This window comes from Ranitomeya imitator, chromosome 3, assembly GCF_032444005.1.
Source record: "Ranitomeya imitator isolate aRanImi1 chromosome 3, aRanImi1.pri, whole genome shotgun sequence".
In the NCBI taxonomy this organism is placed as follows: Eukaryota; Metazoa; Chordata; class Amphibia; order Anura; family Dendrobatidae; genus Ranitomeya; species Ranitomeya imitator.
This window is the reverse complement of record NC_091284.1, coordinates 432,659,903-432,683,082: the sequence shown is the minus strand read 5'-3', so window position 1 is coordinate 432,683,082 and position 23,180 is coordinate 432,659,903. Positions and strand designations below refer to the sequence as shown.

The following is a 23,180-nucleotide window of genomic DNA, read 5'->3' as shown; positions in this document are numbered from 1 at the left end:
GACTGCTAAATGTGTCCACTGAGGCGGTGCTAAGGGGGGTGATTGGGGTGGATGAAGAGAGATCGGGCAGGGTTCGGGGATCAACACTTAGGGTTGTGGTCTCTTCTGTCTGTCTTCAGCAGAAATTGTGGTGTCACAGGCTACAGTGTCACCACAAGTCGCAGCACAGGAGGAGATCTAGCTGTGTGACCGCTCTGCAGGAATCCTCAGCTAGTGTGAGGATTCCTGCAATGCAGTCAGACAGGTCACAGTGTGGTCATACCACTGCTGTGACCTGTCATTGGTGGGATCGATGATCACATCGATCCCACTAATCAGAGGTGGCCCCGGTGACGCCGGGGTTGCTAGGCACCAGCTTAGAATTGGAGCTCACAGCTTCAATCCTAGGCAGGTCACCAGCAGGTGACGGCAGGGCAGTCACACCACAGTTGTGCCCTGTGATTGGCGATTACATCAATCGCTCGAATCAGCAGCTGTAGGCCTGGCCTAGGCTCTGGCCTAGGATCGGTGCTATTACAGCACCAAACCAGGCCGGTACCGGCAGGGCACAGCACGGTAACACTGCTGCTATGGCCTGCGGTTTGCGCAATCGATGTGTTTGATCGATCCAATCTAAGAATCGGTACTCGATCCTAGCCTGGGACCACACTGTTTCAGCCAATGAGAGAGGCTGCGATTGGCTGTTCAGAATTGAAAAAATTATATCTTTTAGATAATATACAGTCATGGCCAAAAGTATTGACACCCCTGCATTTCTGTCAGATAATATTCAGTTTCTTCCTGAAAATGATTGCAATCACAAATTCTTTAAAATCATTATCTTCATTTAATTTGTCTTAAATGAAAAAAACACAAAAGAGAATGAAGCAAAAAGCAAAACATTGATTATTTCACACAAAACTCCAAAAATGGGCCAGACAAAAGTATTGGCACCCGCGGCCTAATACTTGGTTGCACAACCTTTAGCCAAAATAACTGCGACCAACCGCTTCCGGTAACCATCAATGAGTTTCTTACAATGCTCTGCTGGAATTTTAGACCATTCTTCTTTGGCAAACTGCTCCAGATCCCTGATATTTGAAGGGTGCCTTCTCCAAACTGCCATTTTTAGATCTCTCCACAGGTGTTCTATGGGATTCAGATCTGGAATCATTGCTGGCCACCTTAGAAGTCTCCAGTGCTTTCTCTCAAACCATTTTCTAGTGCTTTTTGATGTGTGTTTTGGGTCATTGTCCTGCTGGAAGACCCATGACCTCTGAGGGAGACCCAGCTTTCTCACACTGGACCCTAGATTATGCTGCAAAATTTGTTGGTATTCTTCAGACTTCATAATGCCATGCACACGGTCAAGCAGTCCAGTGCCAGAGGCTGCAAAGCAACCACAAAACATCAGGGAGCCTCCGCCATGTTTGACTGTAGGGACCATGTTCTTTTCTTTAAATGCCTCTTTTTTTTTCTCCTGTAAACTCTGTTGATGCCTTTGCCCAAAAAGCTCTACTTTTGTCTCATCTGACCAGAGAACATTCTTCCAAAACGTTTTAGGCTTTTTCAGGTAAGTTTTGGCAACCTCCAGCCTGGCTTTTTTATGCCTCAGGGGTAAGAAGTGGGGTCTTCCTGGGTCTCCTACCATACAGTCCCTTTTCATTCTGACGCTGACGGATAGTACGGGTTGACACTGTTGTACCCTCGGACTGCAGGGCAGCTTGAACTTGTTTGGATGTTAGTCTAAATTCTTTATCCAACATCCGCACAATCTTGCGTTAAGATCTCTTGTCAATTTTTCTTTTCCATCTACATCTAGGGAGGTTAGCCACAGTGCCATGGGCTTTAGACTTCTTGATGACACTGCGCACGGTAGACACAGGAACATTCAGGTCTTTGGAGATGGACTTGTAGCCTTGAGATTGCTCATGCTTCCTCACAATTTGGTTTCTCAAGTCCTCAGACAGTTCTTTGGTCTTCTTTCTTTTCCCCATGCTCAATGTGGTACACACAAGGACACAGGACAGAGGTTGAGTCAACTTTAATCCATGTCAACTGGCTGCAAGTGTGATTTAGTTATTGCCAACACCTGTTAGGTGCCACAGGTAAGTTACAGGTGCTGTTAATTACACAAATTAGAGAAGCATCACATGATTTTTCGGACAGTGCCAATACTTTTGTCCACCCCCTTTTTTATATTTGGTGTGGAATTATATCCAATTTGGCTTTAGGACAATTCTTTTTGTGTTTTTTCATTTAAGACAAATTAAATGAAGATAATAATACCAAAGAATTTGAGATTGCAATCATTTTCAGGAAGAAACTGAGTATTATCTGACAGAATTGCAGGGGTGTTAATACTTTTGGCCATGACTGTATATTATAATTATGTATAATATTTATTATATTCCTGTAGAATGTAAGCCCGCAAGGGCAGGGTCCTCGCCCCTCTGTATCAGTCCGTCATTGTTAGTTTGTTTACTGTATGTGATATTTGTAACTTGTATGTAACCCCTTCTCATGTACAGCACCATGGAATCAATGGTGCTATATAAATAAATAATAATAATTATATAGAATATATGTGTGTGTGTGTATATAATATGTATATATCTACTATATAATTGTCTAAGGGTCACTTCCGTCCTTCTGTCTGTCACGGATATGCATTGGTCGCGGCCTCTGTCTGTCATGGAATCCAAGTCTCTGATTGGTCGTGGCAAAACGCCCACGACCAATCAGCGACGGGCGCAGTCTGGTGGCAACATGGCCGCTCCATACTCCCCTCCAGTCAGCACTCACGCAGGGTTAATGGCAGCACTAATGGACCGCGTTATGCCGCAGTGTAACGCACTCCATTAACGCTGCTATTAACCCTATGTGACCAACTTATTTTTACTATTAATGCTGCCTATGCAGCCTCAATAGTAAAAAGATCTAAGGTTAAAAATAAAACAAAAAATAAAAAATCATCATATACTCACATTCCAGCGCCTTTCCCGCTCCTCGTGACGCTCCGGTGACAAGTCCATGCAAGCAGCAGGTTCCGGTGGCAAAGATGGTATACGACAAGGACCTGCCATGACGTCACGGTCATGTGACCGCGACATCATCACAGGTCCTGCGCCCATACCAACCCTGGGACCGGAAGCTGCCGGGTTCACCGCACACAGGGCCAGGACTTCAACAGAGGGTGAGTATATTTATTTTTTTAAGTCTGTATACTACATGGCTCTGTGCTGTATACTCTGTCGCTGTGCAATATGCGGCGTGGCTGTGCAATATACAACGTGGACATGCATATTCTAGAATACCGACGCGTTAGAATCGGGCCACCATCTAAAAAAAAATATATATATATATATATATATATATAAATTGGAACAGCATCTACAGAATACCTTAATGCAGTGCAAAGCTTTCCCAGCCAGTGATCCAATGGCTTCCAACAATATGAAAAAAATAAGAAAAGCAGCACAAAAAATAAGAAATAAGTGGACTTTATTGCCAAGGCTTGAAAAAGGATTGTTGTATCCGAAACGTTGCCACGCCGTTCAGGCAATCAAGTCCACTTTTTTCTTATTTTTTGTGCTGCTTTTCTTATTTTTCATTTTTATATATATATATATACACACACACACACACACACACACACACACACACACACACACACACACACACACACACGTGAAGAGAACAGCCGGACAGCACTACCGCCTATAAGAATATAGTGGGAACCGCTCACCTGTGTCCTGTCGGCCAAGGTATATGATCCTGGGTGCTGTGCTCCGCTGGACAAAATCCACGTGTAAATCCCAGAGAAAAGAAAAGGAGCGCACTCACTGGTCATCCGCTGCAGGTAACTTTATTCAAACGCTGTGAGATACATCTTCACGACCGGGGGTGCTATACAAAGAGTGCGGCGAAGCTAGACGACGGCCGTTTCGCGCCTGGCTGGTGCTTCAACGTTTGAATAAAGTTACCTGCACCGGATGACCAGTGAGTGCGCTCCTTTTCTTTTCTCTGATTATATATATATATATATATATATATATATATACACACACACACATATACACGTATGTATGTATGTATATATATATATATATATTTTTTTTTATTTAGATTTAATTTTTATTTTTCGGATAATAAGATGCACCTGAAATTTTGAGGAGAAAAATAAGAAAAAAAGTTAAATACAATGGTGGTGCGTCTTACTGCTTACCGGGGTGTTGGCTGCGGTGAGGTGGGGTCCCAGGGTTGCTGCTGGAGGAGGCAGGAGTGGGGTGATGGTGCATGCCGCAGGCTGGGATGAGGGGGTGTTCTGATGTTTGGCGTACCGCTGTGCGGGTGCACGGTGCTGCATGGGCTCTGCTGACATTTTGTGAAAGGCCAGAGGCCCCGCAGTTCCATGGTTTCCTGTACCGTGGGCTCCGGGAAAATGGCCGCCGGGGGGCGGCGCATGCACAGATGAGATCTCGGCACCAAGATCTCGGAAGATGACATCTCTGTGCCGAGATCTCCACCTGCACATGTGCCGCCCCCCCGGCGGCCTTTTTCCCCAGAGTCCGCCGCACAGGAAACAGTTAAACTGCAGGGGCTCTGGCCTTTCACAAAATGTCGGCAGAGCCCCCCGCAGCACCTTCTGGCACCCACTCATCCCAGCCTGCGGCCTGCAGCAACTGTACTGGTTAGATATATCTGCATTATAAGACGCGCCCACATTTCTCCCCCAGAAATATTTTGGGGAAAAAAGTGCGTCTTATAATCTGAAAAATACTATATATAGATGTGTATATGTATGTATAAAATATACATTTTCCGTGTATAAGCTGAGATTTTCAGCACATTTTTTGTGCTGAAAACGCCCCCCTCCGTTTATACACAAGTCATTGTCTAGAAAGCTGGAGGGGGAGCAGCGGCAGCAGCCGGCGGCTGTGGCACAGTGATGGCTCCACCAGTTTCAAGAAGACATCATATTCGCCCTCCCCGTCGCTACATCTCAGTCCCTGCAACTCTGTCCGGGTGCTGGCAGCTTTTCCCCTGTGCTGAGCGGTCACATGGTACCTCTCATTAAGGTAATGAATATGCACACCTCTCCTCCACCATAGGCGTGGAGCGCATATTCATTGCCTTAATGAGCAGTACCATGTGACCGCTCAGCACATGAGCTGCTACGCTGGGACAATGGAGATGGTGCAAGGAGGGCAAATAGGACTGGGGTGTGAGCCATGCGGGACCGAAGGAGCCACATATAGCAGGACAGGAATACCTGGCTTATACGCAAGTCAATAAGCTTACCCAGTTTTTCGTGGAAAAATTAGTTGCCTCGGCTTATACTTATAGCCCTGCTATGTGTAGCTAAAGCCACAGGGCGGCGCTCATAGCAATCCGGCAATGACAACCACATGGGTCTCCTGCAGAACTCTGGTTGTTATGACAACTAGTGATGAGCAAATATACTCGTTGCTCGGGTTTTCCTGAGCACTCTCAGGTGGTCTCCGAGTATTTGTGACTGCTCGGAGATTTAGTTTTTCTTGCCGCAGCTGCATGATTTGCAGCTACTAGACGGCTTAATTACATGTGGGGATTCCCTAGCAACCAGGCAACCCCGACACGTACTCAGCCTGGCTGAGCAGTTACAAATACTCGGAGACCACCCGAGCATTCTCGGGAAAACCCGAGTAACGAGTATACTCGCTCATCACTAATGACAACCGATTATCGACCCATGATCATGTGACATGGGTGCCTATGGGCGGGTGTTTGTGATGCGCTTCCAGCGCTATCATGTAAAATGCCGCTGTCAGAGATTGACAGCGGCATTCAACATGATAACAGCTGCAAGTGGATCGCAATTTCACCCATGGCTGTTAGGGGCACTTGTCAGCTGAAGAAATCAGCTGACATGTGCCAGAAAACATGCGGGCTCAGTGCTAGAGCCCTCCTAAGGGTGCAAGGACAGGATCTATGACTTGTGTATGTCATAGGTCGTGAAGGGGTTGGCCTCCCCACATAAAGCATGACTGTTTTTAGTTTCATATATCCACAGTACATTTGAAAATCAACTTTTTAATATATTTTGTCAGCGAAATCTGCTTCTTTCTCCCTCAGGACTTGATCGATCGATCGATCATTCAGCAGCTGCCATCTCCTATCTCAGTATGGGAAAGTCTGTCCTCACCGAGTGCAGTTTATAGATTTGTGAATGATCGGTCTAGGAAGAGAAAGTACATTTCTGAGATATATTACGAGGTTGCTTATTTTCATGTGTACGATTTAAATAAAAATTAATGCAACGATTACTTTTTAAGTGGAACCTGTCAGTTGATTTATGCTGCCTATCAGAGCCTGGATGCACAATTGCAGAATAGGTATGTTTTTAATCTGAAATGCTCTAAGTAGGCCTTTAAATTTTTTTTCTGAAACAAAGTGGTTACAGTAATTTTCTGGTGTAAAACAGTTTGGAATGTCAGATACCCAAAACATTTGTGATACTTGTCATTTTCACGCTAGTCCAGATCAGCTTTCCCAAAGTGGCTGAAGCATAGCTAGGGCTTAGTGACGCTCGACAATTTCATCAAAAGTTGCTCCATTTTAATTAGAAATGTTACTTTCTCCCCTATTGTAGGCGAAATTTTGCTGGGAAGATCGGCTCATTCTTTCTCTCTGGAAGTGTAACTCCATTTTATTACAATCCCCTAAATTTAAAAAAAGTGAAAAGCTATATCCAGCTACTTCAGAGGAAACAAAACAGAAAATATATGCCAATTTACATTATGAAACGCCCATAAGGCGGTAATTAGAAGTTTCATAATACATATAGCATCTATAAACAAAAAGCAAAACAAGGAGAAAATTAGTAAACTACAAATGGATCTCAAAAATAAAGATCACCAACAAGTTCTATACTCCCTCAACTGCTATTCACATTGAAATTCTTAAACTGAGAACTTAGAACAACTGTTTGGCGAGTATGAAAAATATGCTAAAATAATTAAATCTAACAAACCGACAAGATTAATGGCCCAATTTAAAGCAATTAAAGTTAAAAACAGAATAAACAAAATTAAACACAACACCCTAAAGACATAGTAGACATGTTTGCAGAATATTGCACATCCCTTTACAACCTCAAATTTGAAGATGGAACCCAACAACCCAGCAGGCAGGCTATTAATAGTTTTTTGTCTCGATTAAACTTGCCTACAATCTCTGACCAACATTTATTTTCACTGATCTCTCCCATAAACGAAACAAACTATGGAAATTATTAACCCCTTTCTGCCATCAGACGTACTATTGCGTCCATGGGGGGTGGGCCCTACTTCCCAAGGACGCAATAGTACGTCATATGCGATCGGCAGCGCTCACGGGGGGAGCGGCGCCGATCGCGGCCGGGTGTCAGCTGCCTATCGCAGCTGACATCCGGCACTATGTGCCAGGAGCGGTCACGGACCGCCCCCGGCACATTAACCCCCGGCACACCGCGATCAAAGATGATCGCGATGTGCCGGCGGTGCAGGGAAGCACCGCGCAGGGAGGGGGCTCCCTGCGGGCTTCCCTGAGCCCCCCGCAGCAACGCGATGTGATCACGTTGCTGCGAGGGTCTTGCCGCCCTCCCTCCCTGCTCCAGGTCCCGGATCCAAGATGGCCGCGGATCCGGGTCCTGCAGGGAGGGAGGTGTCTTCACAGAAGCCTGCTCAGAGCAGGCACTGTGAAGGCTGCAGCGCTGCATGTCAGATCAGTGATCTGACAGAGTGCTGTGCAAACTGTCAGATCACTGATCTGTGATGTCCCCCCCTGGGACAAAGTAAAAAAGTAAAAAAAAAAATTTCCAAGTGTGTAAAAAAAATTAAAAAAAAATATTCCTAAATAATGAAAAAAAAAAAAAAAATATTCCCATAAATACATTTCTTCATCTAAATAAAAAAAAAAAAAAACAATAAAAGTACACATATTTAGTATCGCCGCGTCCGTATCGACTCGCCCTATAAAACTGGTACACTAGTTAACCCCTTCAGTAAACACCGTAAGAAAAAAAAAAAAAAAAACGAGGCAAAAAACGACGCTTTATTATCATACCGCCGAACAAAAAGTGGAATAACACGTGATCAAAAAGACAGATATAAATAACCATGGTACCGCTGAAAGCGTCATCTTGTCCCGCAAAAAACGAGCCACCATACAGCATCATCAGCAAAAAAATGAAAAAGTTATAGTCCTGAGAATAAAGCGATGCCAAAATAATTATTTTTTCTATAAAATAGTTTTTATCGTATAAAAGCGCCAAAACATAAAAAAATGATATAAATGAGATGTCGCTGTAATCGTACTGACCCGAAGAATAAAACTGCTTTATCAATTTTACCAAACGCGGAACGGTATAAACGCCTCCCCCAAAAGAAATTCATGAATAGCTGGTTTTTGGTCATTCTGTCTCACAAAAATCGGAATAAAAAGCGATCAAAAAATGTCACGTGCCCGAAAATGTTACCAATAAAAACGTCAACTCGTCGTGCAAAAAACAAGACCTCACATGACTGTGTGGACCAAAATATGGAAAAATTATAGCTCTCAAAATGTGGTAACGCAAAAAATATTTTTTGCAATAAAAAGCGTCTTTCAGTGTGTGACGGCTGCCAATCATAAAAATCCGCTAAAAAACCCGCTATAAAAGTAAATCAAACCCCCCTTCATCACCCCCTTAGTTAGGGAAAAATAAAAAAATGTATTTATTTCCATTTTCCCGTTAGGGCTAGGGTTAGGGCTAGGGTTAGGGCTAGTGTTAGGGTTAGGGTTAGGGCTAGGGTTAGGGCTAGGGTTAGGGCTAGGGCTAGGGTTAGGGCTAGGGTTAGGGCTAGGGTTAGGGCTAGGGTTAGGGCTAGGGTTAGGGTTAGGGTTAGGGCTAGGGTTAGGGCTAGGGTTAGGGCTAGGGTTAGGGCTAGGGTTAGGGCTAGGGTTAGGGTTAGGGCTAGGGTTGGGGCTAGGGTTAGGGCTAGGGTTAGGGCTAGGGTTAGGGCTACAGTTAGGGTTGGGGCTAAAGTTACAGTTAGGGTTTAGATTACATTTACAGTTGGGAATAGGGTTGGGATTAGGGTTAGGGGTGTGTCAGGGTTAGAGGTGTGGTTAGGGTTACCGTTGGAATTAGGGTTAGGGGAGTGTTTGGATTAGGGTTTCAGTTATAATTGGGGGGTTTCCACTGTTTAGGCACATCAGGGGCTCTCCAAAAGCGACATGGCGTCCGATCTCAATTCCAGCCAATTCTGCGTTGAAAAAGTAAAACAGTGCTTCTTTCCTTCCGAGCTCACCCGTGTGCCCAAACAGGGGTTTACCCCAACATATGGGGTATCAGCGTACTCAGGACAAATAGGACAACAACTGTTGGGGTCCAATTTCTCCTGTTACCCTTGGGAAAATACAAAACTGGGGGCTAAAAAATAATTTTTGTGGGAAAAAAAAGATTTTTTATTTTTACGGCTCTGCGTTATAAACTGTAGTGAAACACTTGGGGTTCAAAGTTCTCACAACACATCTAGATAAGTTCCCGGGGGGGTCTAGTTTCCAATATGGGGTCACTTGTGGGGGGTTTCTACTGTTTAGGTACATTAGGGGCTCTGCAAACGCAATGTGACGCCTGCAGACCATTCCATCTAAGTCTGCATTCAAATGGCACTCCTTCCCTTCCGAGCCCTCCCATGCGCCCAAACAGTGGTTTCCCCCCACATATGGGGTATCAGCGCACTCAGGACAAATTGGACAACACATTTTTGGGTCCAATTTCTCCTGTTACCCTCGGGAAAATACAAAACTGGGGGCTAAAAAATAATTTTTGTGGGAAAAAAATTTTGTTTTATTTTTACGGCTCTCCATTATAAACCTCTGTGAAGCCCTTGGTGGGTCAAAGCGCTCACCACACATCTAGATAAGTTCCTTAGGGGGTCTACTTTCCAAAATGGTGTCACTTGTGGGGGGTTTCTACTGTTTAGGTACATTAGGGGCTCTGCAAACGCAATGTGACGCCTGCAGACCATTCCATCTAAGTCTGCATTCAAATGGCACTCCTTCCCTTCCGAGCCCTCCCATGCGCCCAAACAGTGGTTTCCCCCCACATATGGGGTATCAGCGCACTCAGGACAAATTGGACAACACATTTTTGGGTCCAATTTCTCCTGTTACCCTCGGGAAAATACAAAACTGGGGGCTAAAAAATAATTTTTGTGGGAAAAAAATTTTGTTTTATTTTTACGGCTCTCCATTATAAACCTCTGTGAAGCCCTTGGTGGGTCAAAGCGCTCACCACACATCTAGATAAGTTCCTTAGGGGGTCTACTTTCCAAAATGGTGTCACTTGTGGGGGGTTTCTACTGTTTAGGTACATTAGGGGCTCTGCAAACGCAATGTGACGCCTGCAGACCATTCCATCTAAGTCTGCATTCAAATGGCACTCCTTCCCTTCCGAGCCCTCCCATGCGCCCAAACAGTGGTTTCCCCCCACATATGGGGTATCAGCGCACTCAGGACAAATTGGACAACACATTTTTGGGTCCAATTTCTCCTGTTACCCTCGGGAAAATACAAAACTGGGGGCTAAAAAATAATTTTTGTGGGAAAAAAATTTTGTTTTATTTTTACGGCTCTCCATTATAAACCTCTGTGAAGCCCTTGGTGGGTCAAAGCGCTCACCACACATCTAGATAAGTTCCTTAGGGGGTCTACTTTCCAAAATGGTGTCACTTGTGAGTGGTTTCTACTATTTAGGTACATTAGGGGCTCTGCAAACGCAACATGGCGTCTCATCTCAATTCCTGTCAATTTTGCATTGAAAAGTCAAACGGCGCTCCTTCCTTTCCGAGCTCTCCCATCCGCCCAAACAGTGGTTTACCCCCACATATGGGGTATCAGCGCACTCAGGACAAATTGTACAACAACTTTTGGGGTCCAATTTCTTCTCTTACCCTTGGAAAAATAAAAAATTGGGGGCGAAAAGATAATTTTTGTGAAAAAATATGATTTTTTTATTTTTACGGTTCTGCATTATAAACTTCTGTGAAGCACTGGGTGGGTCAAAGTGCTCACCACACCTCTAGATAAGTTCCTTAGGGGGTCTACTTTCCAAAATGGTGTCACTTGTGGGGGGTTTCAATGTTTAGGCACATCAGTGGCTTTCCAAACGCAACATGGCATCCCATCTCAATTCCTGTCAATTTTGCATTGAAAAGTCAAACGGCGCTCCTTCCCTTCCGAGCTCTCCCATCCGCCCAAACAGTGGTTTACCCCCACATATGGGATATCAGCTTACTCAGGACAAATTGTACAACAACTATTGGGGTCCAATTTCTTCTCTTACCCTTGGAAAAATAAAAAATTGGGGGCGAAAAGATAATTTTTGTGAAAAAATATGATTTTTTTATTTTTACGGTTCTGCATTATAAACTTCTGTGAAGCACTGGGTGGGTCAAAGTGCTCACCACACCTCTAGATAAGTTCCTTAGGGGGTCTACTTTCCAAAATGGTGTCACTTGTGGGGGGTTTCAATGTTTAGGCACATCAGTGGCTTTCCAAACGCAACATGGCATCCCATCTCAATTCCTGTCAATTTTGCATTGAAAAGTCAAACGGCGCTCCTTCCCTTCCGAGCTCTCCCATCCGCCCAAACAGTGGTTTACCCCCACATATGGGATATCAGCTTACTCAGGACAAATTGTACAACAACTATTGGGGTCCAATTTCTTCTCTTACCCTTGGAAAAATAAAAAATTGGGGGCGAAAAGATAATTTTTGTGAAAAAATATGATTTTTTATTTTTACGGTTCTACATTATAAACTTCTGTGAAGCACTTGGTGGGTGAAAGAGCTCACCACACCTCTAGATAAGTTCCTTAGGGGGTCTACTTTCCAAAATGGTGTCACTTGTGGGGGGTTTCAATGTTTAGCCACATCAGGGGCTCTCCAAACGAAACATGGCGTCCCATCTCAATTCCAGTCAATTTTGCATTGAAAAGTCAAATGGCGCTCCTTCGCTTCCGAGCTGTGCCATGCGCCCAAACAGTGGTTTACCCCCACATGTGGGGTATTGGCGTACTCAGGACAAATTGTACAACAATGATTGTGGTCCATTTTCTCCTGTTACCCTTGGTAAAATAAAACAAATTGGAGCTGAATTAAATTTTTTGTGAAAAAAAGTTAAATGTTCATTTTTATTTAAACATTCAAAAAATTCCTGTGAAGCACCAGAAGGGTTAATAAACTTCTTGAATGTGGTTTTAAGCACCTTGAGGGGTGTAGTTTTTAGAATGGTGTCACACTTGGGTATTTTCTATCATATAGACCCCTCAAAATGACTTCAAATGAGATGTGGTCCCTAAAAAAAAAATGGTGTTGTAGAAATGAGAAATTGCTGGTCAACTTTTCACCCTTATAACTCCCTAACAAAAAAAAATTTTGGTTCCAAAATTGTGCTGATGTAAAGTAGACATGTGGGAAATGTTACTTATTAAGTATTTTGTGTGACATATCTCTGTGATTTAATTGCATAAAAATTCAAAGTTGGAAAATTGCGAAATTTTCATAATTTTTGCCAAATTTCCGTTTTTTTCACAAATAAACGCAGGTACTATCAAAGAATTTTTACCATTGTCATGAAGTACAATATGTCACGAGAAAACAATGTCAGATTCACTGGGATCCGTTGAAGCGTTCCAGAGTTATAACCTCATAAAGGGACAGTGGTCAGAATTGTAAAAATTGGCCCGGTCATTAACGTGCAAACCACCCTTGGGGGTAAAGGGGTTAAAAACCTAAAAAAAAAAATTCCCTACTATAACTTAAATCCTGAAACCCAAGGGGGACCTAGAACTGGGGAAAAACTATAGACATATATCGTTAATTAATACTGATGTGAAAATATACGCTAAAGTTATCGCAAATAGGCTAAGGAAACCTATTACCAGATATCATTCTCAGAGACCAATTGGGCTTTGTGGAAGGCCGACAAATTATACTCACCTGCTCCTGGTGTGGTCCCTGTACGTCTTTTCCCCGGCGCTGACAGCTTCTTCCTGTACTGAGAGTTCACATGGTACCACTCATTACAGTAATGAATATGCTGCTCCACCTCCCATAGAGGTGAAGCCGCATATTCATTACTGTAATGAGTGGTAACTGTGACCGCCCAGTACAGGAAGAAGCTGTCGGCGCCAGGGACCAGACGTGCAGGGACCGCGCCAGGAGCAGGGGAGTATAACGGGGAGGGAGCGCTGCGCAGCGCAATATTCACCTGCTCCTCGTTCCGGCGCCGCTCCGTCTTCAGCAGTGACACGCAGGTCAGAGGGCGCGGTGACGTGGTTAGTGCGCGCCCTCTGCCTGAACGTCAGTGCAGGAGGCGCTGAAGATGGAGCGGCGCCGGAACGAGGAGCAGGTGAATATTGAAAGTGTCGGGGCCTGAGCAACAGGTGAGTATGTGATTTTTTTTTTTTATTATTTTTTTTTATCGCAGCAACTGCTAATGGGGCAAGTGTCTGTATGGTGCATCTATGGGGCCATAACGTTTGTGCGGCACTATATGGGGTCATAACGTTTCTGCAGCACTATATGGGGCTAGTGTCTGTATGGGGCCGTGATCAACCTTTGTGCATCACTATATGGGGCAAATGTGTCTATGGAGCATCTTATGGGGTCATTATTAACCTTTATGCAGGATTATATGGGGCATATTTTAATATGGAGCATCTTATGGGGCCCATCATAAACTTTATGGAGCATTATATGGGGCTCCTGATTCAATATGGATATTCAAAAACACTTAACCTACTAATGTCTCAATGAATTTTACTTTTATTGTTATCCATTTTTACTTTTGACATTTACCGGTAGCTGCTGCATTTCTCACCCTAGGCTTATACTCGAGTCATTAAGTTTTCCCAGTTTTTTTGTGGCAAAATTAGGGAGGTCGGCTTATATTCGGGTCGGCTTATACTCTAGTATATACGGTAGGTTCAAAAGCATATAAAATAGGCTTGTTTGCTGACCACATCATACTTAGTCTATCCAACCCCTCCCATTCCATCAATGAAACCATACAAGTTCTAAAAGAATTCTCATGTCTCCTATTATAAAGTTAACGTCGAGAAATCAAAAATATTAGACTTTCATAGATGATTCCACAATTTATGAAATTAAAAGCTTTTCTGCATTTGATTGGGAAAAAGATGACATTACTTATTTGTGCATTTATCTTGCTAGATATGCATATTGCCTCTTCAGAGAAAGAGGACTTAAACTCTATAGCGCCACCTGTTGGAAGTAGCGATCCTACAAGTCACAATCAACCCTTTAACGAGTCGTGCAATATAACTTGGGATAAAAGCCAAATCAGTATCTCAATTCGCAGACACGGTGTTTCGCGTTGTTGGCCCTCGTCGGTGCGAAGCATGAGAACTATTTTGGCTAGAAACGAAAACAATTGAATTAAATTTGACTGAAATTATAAAGGATACTCAAATAGAGCTAAAAAACTTTTCCAAGCATGAAATCTCCTGGGCAGGAAAAATTGTCACTTTCAAGCTATTTACTCTTCCAATAATACTCTATATATTTAGAGCCATTCCGCTGATTATCCCTCCAAAATTCATAAGAAAACTACAAACACAACTAAATAGCTTCCTGTGGAACCGAAAAAGGTTAGAATCTCCAATAAAACTCTAGTTAAAAATAAATTAATTGGAGGACTATCCCTTCCAAATTTGATCAACGACTACTACACAAATTTGTTCAAATAATCCATCAATTGGATCAAAGAGAGTTATGTTCCACTATGGGTCGAAATCAAAGTGAGCCAAAATAACACTCCCCCCTATCTAAGTTGATTTACTTTACCCTGATTCGGTGATCGTCTCATCTTACTTTACTAGCTATCCTTACGGCATGGAAATACTTGGCAAATACTTATAGGGAAAGGAGTGAAAGGTTTGACAAAGTTAAGAATGTATCCTTAAAATTTTTTAGCCTGATATTAGGGGAATGAACTTCATATTCATGGAAAAACAAAAAACTTACAAAATTAAAAACTTGCATAACGGCAAGACGTTTAAAACAACAAAAAAAAAATTAATATAAGAACATGACTTTTGCAACCAAGACTTCAAATATCTAGCTCTAATACAACCATACATTTTACATCTACTAAAGAAAAAAATCACTAGTAACAGAATTCACAAGTCAATTAATATGTAACCCAAATAATAAAATTTACAGAAAATCTAAAAGCATATATGAAGCCCTTAGCTTGGACCTAATGTTTGAAAAAACAGCCATAAATTGGGGGAAAAAGATCTTAAAATATCAGTCACCTGTGAGCAATGGCAATCAGCCCTAAAAAATACTTACTCATCTAACATTTGTGCCTCACTACACGAATCTTATTACAACATAGTATCCAGGTGGTGCTACATCCCAGCAGCAAAATTAGCTAGGATATTTCCAGGTGTATCAACTGAATGCTGGAGAGACTGCAGCTACACTGGTGATCTGATACATACCTTCTGGGAATGTCCTAAGATTATTCCTCTATGGAAAGAAATATCCACATTAATAATGCCATTTTTTGTGTGGTAAATGAGTTAATTAATCACTGGAATTAGAAGAAATTCAATCACAACATAAAGCCCTAGTGATTCATCTATTTTTACTTACTGAAAATGCAATTGGGGCTTTATGGAAAGAAGAATCTTTCCTGGTTATTCAAGACATTGTGGATAAAATGTCACTCCACAATTCCTATGAAAAAGCCCATGCGAATGCCAACAACTACTTTGCAATCTACCTTAAGAGATGGGAATTCTGGAATAACTTTGTTCCCTGAAGTGCGATAAGGTTTTCTCTCCTTTTAATATGCAAATATTTGTAAAATCATTTAAATTTTCTTTAAGAAACTACTGTAATTGTTAACCGCATTATAAGGTTTATAAACACTGTTAAGTACCGTATATACTTGAGTATAAGCCGAGATTTTCAGCCCATTTTGGGGGACTGAAAGTCCCCCTCTCGGCTTATACTCGAGTCATACCCAGGGGTCGGCAGGGGAGGGGGAGCGGGGCTGTCTAATTATACTCACCTGCTCCTGGCGCGGTCCCTGCACGTCTTTTCCCCGGCGCCGTCAGCTTCTTCCTGTACTGAGCGGTCAGATGGTACCGCTCATTACAGTAATGAATATGTGGCTCCACCTCCCATAAGGGTGGAGCCGCATATTCATTACTGTAATGAGAGGTAACGGTGACCGCTCAGTAGAGGAAGAAGCAGCAGCGCCGGGGAAGCAGGGACTGCACAGCGCCAGGAGCAGGTAAGTATAACGGGGAGGGGAGCGCTGCGCGATATTCACCTGCTCCTCATTCCAGCCGCCGCTCTGTCTCTTCAGCGTCTTCTGCAGTGACGCTCGGGTCAGAGGACGCGGTGACGTGGTTAGTGCGCGCCCTCTGCCTCAACATCAGTGCTGAAGCTGGAGCGGCGCCGGAACGAAGTCAGGTGAATATTGAAAGTGCCGGGGGCCTGAGTGACAGAGAGGTGAGTATGTGATTTTTTTTTTTTGATTTTTTTTATTTTTTTAATCGCAGCAACAGCAAATGGGGCAAGTGTCTGTATGGAGCATCCTATGGGGCCTTAACGTTTGTGCAGCACGACATGGGGCAAGTGTCTGTATAGAGCATCTTATGGGGCCATAACGTTTGTGCAGCACTATATGGGGCAAATATCTTTATGGAGCAACTTATGGGGCCACCATAAACTTTATGGAGCATTATATGGGGCTCCTGATTCAATATGTATATTAAAAAAAACACTTAACCTACTGATGTCTCCATTAATTTTACTTTTATTAGGATCTATTTTTACTTTTGACATTTACTGGTATCTGCTGCATTTCCCACCCTAGGCTTATACTCGAGTCATTAAGTTTTCCCAGTTTTTTGTGTCAGAATTAGGGGGGTCGGCTTATACTCGAGTATATACGGTAGTTTTCCCCCTTTTTCTTTTCCCTTTTATTCCAACTATTGTTTCCTCAAGCTTGTTTAGTAATTCAATAATATGGAGTTCTTCCCTATCCCCATGTATCCTATTTTATTAATATAATTTTCAATAGTTTTGAAATGTTACTTTGGGCTCTGGCTGGATTAGCCTTTTTTGTGACCTTCATCAATGTACTATAACAGGAAAAAAAATAATACATACAACAAAATCAAAATAAGGTATTTACAATATGAGTCCATAGGTGGGTCAAAGATAGGTGGGTATATACATGTAATTACATGTATATACCCGCCTATCTTTGACCCACCTATGGACTCATATTGTAAATACCTTATTTTGATTTTGTTGTATGTATTATTTTTTTTTTTCCTGTTATAGTACATTGATGAAGGTCTATGTTTGACCGAAACGTCTACTGTATGTACTCTCCTTATTAAATTTTCACTGCATCCCACTAAGTGTGTGCCAAGTCTATCTTCTACACTATATGGTTTGGGCGCCTACTTGAGCACCACTGACATAAGCTGTGCCTACGGCTATTACTCTATAGCCTTTTTTGTGAGGCGCATGCCACGGAGATGTACCAAATTCATTAGTTGGTGTTCACCTTTTTAATAAATTTTGCTGCTTTTTACCCTACCACACCACTTCATTAAGACTAGAGTGTACAACATCGGTTCTAATGATTCTACTCATTAGTTTGAAAAGCTGGTTGGAGACTAAACTAATCCAGTTGAGCCCCATGACGACATCATCTATTCCCCACTTACCTCCTTTATGCTGCTCCAGGTGAGACAGGTCACTCCCTATGCACACACATGGAAAAGACACAATGCAGAGAGAAGCCAGCCAGAGGCCTCACTGGACTAGTCTATAGTTCCCTGCTGTTTTTTTTTTTTTTTTTTTTCTGAAATGCCAGAATGTTAAGAGAAAAATAACTTAAATCTGCCGTTTGATACTGTCCAAACCATCGAGTGTGAAGTTCCCTTTTATAAGGGTCTCTGTAAATATCATGCTGCATGAATGGCAGCATACCTGTGTGCAATTTCTCTTCTAGAATAAAGAAGTGATAAACATTCTCATTAATGATAGTTTAAATGCAAACATAATTGTTTCTTGGGTTGCTGGTGTGCGCAAACTCTTAGCTTTTTTTCTTCTCAGACTGTTGTAATTGTTGAAAATGTCTAAATTTCATAGGGAAGAGTTACAAGCTAATCAGTACAGTTTTCAGTTTATATTCTAAATGATGTATTTTCTTCTTTTACCAGGTAACGGAATTAAATGAACCCCTCTCAAATGAAGAAAGAAACTTGTTGTCTGTTGCATACAAGAATGTTGTTGGAGCACGTAGATCGTCCTGGAGGGTAATAAGTAGTATAGAGCAGAAAACCTCTGCTGATGGCAATGAGAAAAAAATTGAAATGGTGCGTGCCTACCGTGAAAAAATTGAAAAGGAATTGGAGGCGGTATGCCAAGATGTACTAAGCCTTTTGGATAATTTCCTTATTAAAAATTGCAGTGAAACACAGTATGAAAGCAAAGTGTTTTACCTGAAAATGAAGGGTGATTATTATCGATACCTAGCAGAGGTAGCCACTGGAGAAAAGAGAGCAGCAGTTGTTGAATCTTCAGAGAAAGCATACAGTGAAGCCCATGAGATAAGCAAGGAACACATGCAGCCCACTCATCCCATTAGGCTTGGCTTGGCTCTTAACTACTCCGTGTTCTACTATGAGATACAAAATGCACCAGAACAGGCTTGCCATCTCGCCAAAACAGCATTTGATGATGCCATTGCAGAGCTGGATACCCTGAATGAGGACTCCTACAAGGACTCTACACTTATCATGCAACTCCTACGTGACAACCTAACACTCTGGACAAGTGACCAGCAAGATGACGATGGAGGAGAAGGCAACAATTAAGATCTTTTGGACTGGCAGCCGCACGCTGATGCTACTACCGCAGTCTTTATTTTTTTTCCCACAAGTGGGGGGTTGAGGGTGGGGGAGGGTTAAGGAAGGGACAACCTCCCCAGGGAAAGACCCTACCACCTGTCTTTGATTGCCTCTTTGACATTTTGCCAAAACACCATGAGTGGAAAGTTAGACTGGCTGTGCTAGTATGGAATGGCAGCCAAACACTGGCACATGGACTGTTCTGTAGTTAATAAAAGTGGAGCTGTTTTTAATTTTAAGTTATCGCTAGACATATTTAGAAAGAGATTTAAGAGTAGGAATAACTTGAATGGAATGCCTTTTTAAATAGTTTTGTGGTTCCAGTAAGTTATTTTATATTTATATTCTTAGCTGTAAGCACGTTTTGCCATTCATGCTGCAGTATATGCATATTTATTTAATGTGTTGTGTTCTTCGTGCACTGCACGTACTTACAACATGATATACACCTAATACTTTAGTCACTGCCTGCCAGTATTCAAGCTAATGTATTTCACGGTTTAACAGGAAAACTTGCCGGTACTTTAGCATTTTGTTTGTCTTATTTGTAAGTCTATAAATTCCCTATTCTAACATATGAAATCATGCTATTGCATAAAATAAGGAAAACATTTCATGAGATGCAATGGAGTTTAGTATAATTTGGGATTTTTGCCTCATAAAATTCTATTGCTCTAAAACTGCCACAGATGAAGTACTGTTTCTTGGTGTAAAAATGTTTTGAACAACTTCCCTTCAAATGTAATCATGTTTTCTCTTGGGCAATTGGGTTCAGCAATTTCATTTCTTTCCCACTTCGAATAACCTTTGATTGGTGGAATACAAATGTTGTCAAATACCATGTGTAAGTTTAGCTAGTAAACTGAAGTTAAAGAAATGGTGAAAATTCATATAAAATACTATTATGTTTTTAAGATCGCTGTCAATGCCCAATATTCTTATTCAAATTTGAATTTGGAATAAGGTAAAGCATAAATAGTAAAATTAATTTTAAAAAATTGTGACTCCACTTGCTATGAAGTGGTGCATGCTATCATGCAAATGTCTGTTGGCATATGTTTCAATAGAGAATTCCTAATCTCCTGACTGGTTCGATAAGTGCAACCAAAGTTCTAAACGTTCTAGTTTGGAAGTATATAAATGGAACAGTATAGAAAGATTTCTTTTAAGATTCCATTAAATTTCTAGAAGCCATAGGTAATTACAAAGCTGTCGTCATTGTAGAATGTTTCTTGCTTACTATAGCGATGCTAAATTGGTATGTTCATAGCCTGAATTGGTGGCAAATTGGTAGAAGAATTCTATATTCTTAAGACAGCAAGTGGAACATTTTTTTTCTCCCCCAAACCCCCCCCCCCCCCATTCAACAACTGTCCAGTGATCAGTATTAAATTTGTGTCCAGCATTGAAGTAATTTACTGGAATTACATGAACTATTTTAGTTTTAATTTATTGGCTGCTATAAAACCTTGAAGATCCTAAGAGGGCTCCAAAGCTAAGAATGATGAACAGGTTCGAAGCAGCATTTTTTATTTTTTTTATTGCACTTGCCTATATAAGAGTTTCTCCAATGAAATTACTACCGCTGCATTAATCTCAATACAATATTGTGCATGCTAGTGTTGTATTTCTATAACGTAGCTTGAAATGAAATTATACAGTAGATGTTATGTATTCCTATGGCAAGCCAACTCGTCTTCAATTTTATTGCCTTTATTTTCAAGAAGCAAAAAACGATGTTCTCCATTGGAAAGTGAGGGTTTAAAGGGGTAGACAATGGTCTACAGAGCTGTAATAAATGTTGATATGTAATGGATGTTGCTATTGTGACATGCAAATATATAATTTTGATCTTAAAAGAAAAACTTTAAAAAAAAAAAAAGGGGAAAAAAGAAAAAAATATATAAAAAATTGGTTGGTTGGGGTATGGGAGGGATCATAAACACCAGTTTTAGCCTAACCTCAATGTCTGGTGTTAGTCATGGTGAAATTCTAATTATTAATGTGTAGGAATATTACTGTTCTTGAATAAGCCTTTGTTTGTGCTTCTTTGTCATCGTAATGCAGTGAATTATTTAAGGTCTGATCAGTGAATTGTCATTTTTACCTTTTTCATTTTGTTTTTAAACACTTTTAGTTCAAACATAATTTTCCCCATATTTTTTTTTTTTTTTTATTTCTTCAGCAAATGGACCATTTCTAGCAGTTTTCCTCAGTGATGGAATATGAATGTGATTCATTATGTAACTGTCGCACATTGAACAAATAAACTTACAAATCTGATGTGGGTGCTGCTTAAAAGTTGTGTGGTGTCGTTTTTTTTCTCCTTCCTCTTTGATGTTCTGATTCAGGACTGCAAGCCAGGTATTAGAACATCAAGGAGATAGAAGATCAAGTCACTCTTGTGAAAAGTGGATCCTATGTTATCTGCCGTATATATGGAGATCACCTTTCATTGTAAGGCTGCCGTCACACTATCAGTATTTGGTCAGTATTTTACATCAGTATTTTGTAAGCCAAAACCAGGAGTGGAACAAATAGAGGAAAAGTATAATAGAAACATATGCACCACTTCTCCAATTATTACCCACTCCTGGTTTTGGCTTACAAATACTGATGTAAAATACTGACTAAATACTGCTAGTGTGACGGCAGCCTAATGCTGTCTGAATGAAGATGCTGTAAAGTCACCTGCATGGCTCTAGCATTAAGCCTGGTGTCCCTTTTGAACACTGCATAATTTATTTATTTTTTTTATCCATTTCCAATTTTTATTTTTGTGATTTTAATTTTTTCTTTTTCAGTTAGCCATAGCCTTTATTTTTGTACAGACAGACATAAGGGCTTGTGATTTGCAAGACTGGTTGCAATTTAGAGCAACCAAACTTCAATTCCACCACTGTTTAGGGGGTTTTTGTTTTACGTGCAGTATACAAAAAATGTAATTTTTCGAGACACATGACTCATTTCTATTATCAATTTAGCTGTGTGTGTTGGGTTGGCACTTGTTTTGTGTGATGAGTTGGTGTTTTTTTTTATACAATTTAGGGGTATTTATTTTGATCATTTTTGTTTTTTTTTTATTATTTTTTTGGCCTTAACCATAAAAGGCCTATCAAGCGGTTTTTATTTTCTCATTACAGCATTTACTGATCAACTCAATTAATTTTCAGTGCTGATTGATCACACATTTCTGAGGACACAGGCTTTTCCTTCTATTTATTTATTTTTTTAAATCTGGGGGAAAAGGTGATACAAAATTTTATATTTTAAAAACCTTTTATGGATCGTATGTGTGGAGTCAAGGGGTATCAAAAGTACTTGTGAAATGCATAGGAGACACTAAATTGAATATTTTTACCTGGTAATCCCCAAAAATGGTGACCGATTCCCTTTTAAGTTCATTGGATATAAGCTGTTATATTGGGGGGTAATTTCTGTAACGTTCTATAACAAAATGCATACATTTTTTAGTTACGGTAATTGCTCTGTCAAGGTACCCCATGAGTTATCTCAATGCGATCTAACAGGATGCTTAACTGGACGGTTTAAATGTACCTTCACACATAACGATATCGTTAACGATATCGTTGCTTTTTGTGACGTAGCAACGATATCGTTAAGGAAATCGTTATGTGTGACAGCGGCCAACGATCAGGCCCCTGCTGGGAGATCGTTGGTCGCTGAGGAAAGTCCAGAACTTTATTTCGTCGCTGGATCTCCCGTGGACATCGCTGGATTGGCGTGTGTGACACCGATCCAGCGATGTCTTCACTGGTAACCAGGGTAAACATCGGGTAACTAAGCGCAGGGCCGCGCTTAGTAACCCGATGTTTACCCTGGTTACCAGCGTGAAAGTAAAAAAAACAAACACTACATACTTACCTACCGCTGTCTGTCTCCGGCGCTGTGCTCTGCACTCCTCCTGTACTGGCTGTGAGCGTCGGTCAGCCGGAAAGCAAAGCGGTGACGTCACCGCTCTGCTTTCCGGCCGCTGTGCTCACAGCCAGTACAGGAGGAGTGCAGAGAAGCGGAGCGCCGGGGACAGACGGCGGTAGGTAAGTATGTAGTGTTTGTTTTTTTTTACTTTCACGCTGGTAACCAGGGTAAACATCGGGTTACTAAGCGCGGCCCTGCGCTTAGTTACCCGATGTTTACCCTGGTTACCCGGGGACTTCGGGATCGTTGGTCACTGGAGAGCTGTCTGTGTGACAGTTC

General features: G+C 41.6%; 1 protein-coding gene across 1 annotated transcript in view; it reads left to right on the top strand.

The window, feature by feature from the left end:
- Positions 1–21,263, top strand: part of YWHAG (tyrosine 3-monooxygenase/tryptophan 5-monooxygenase activation protein gamma) — an 89,642-nt gene extending 68,379 nt beyond the window's left edge. The window contains exon 2 of the mRNA XM_069757293.1: positions 18,273–21,263. Within this exon, the coding sequence (XP_069613394.1) occupies positions 18,273–18,929 (657 nt within the window). The 3' untranslated portion in view covers positions 18,930–21,263. The remainder of the gene's footprint in view (positions 1–18,272) is intronic.
- Positions 21,264–23,180: the final 1,917 nt, after the last annotated feature.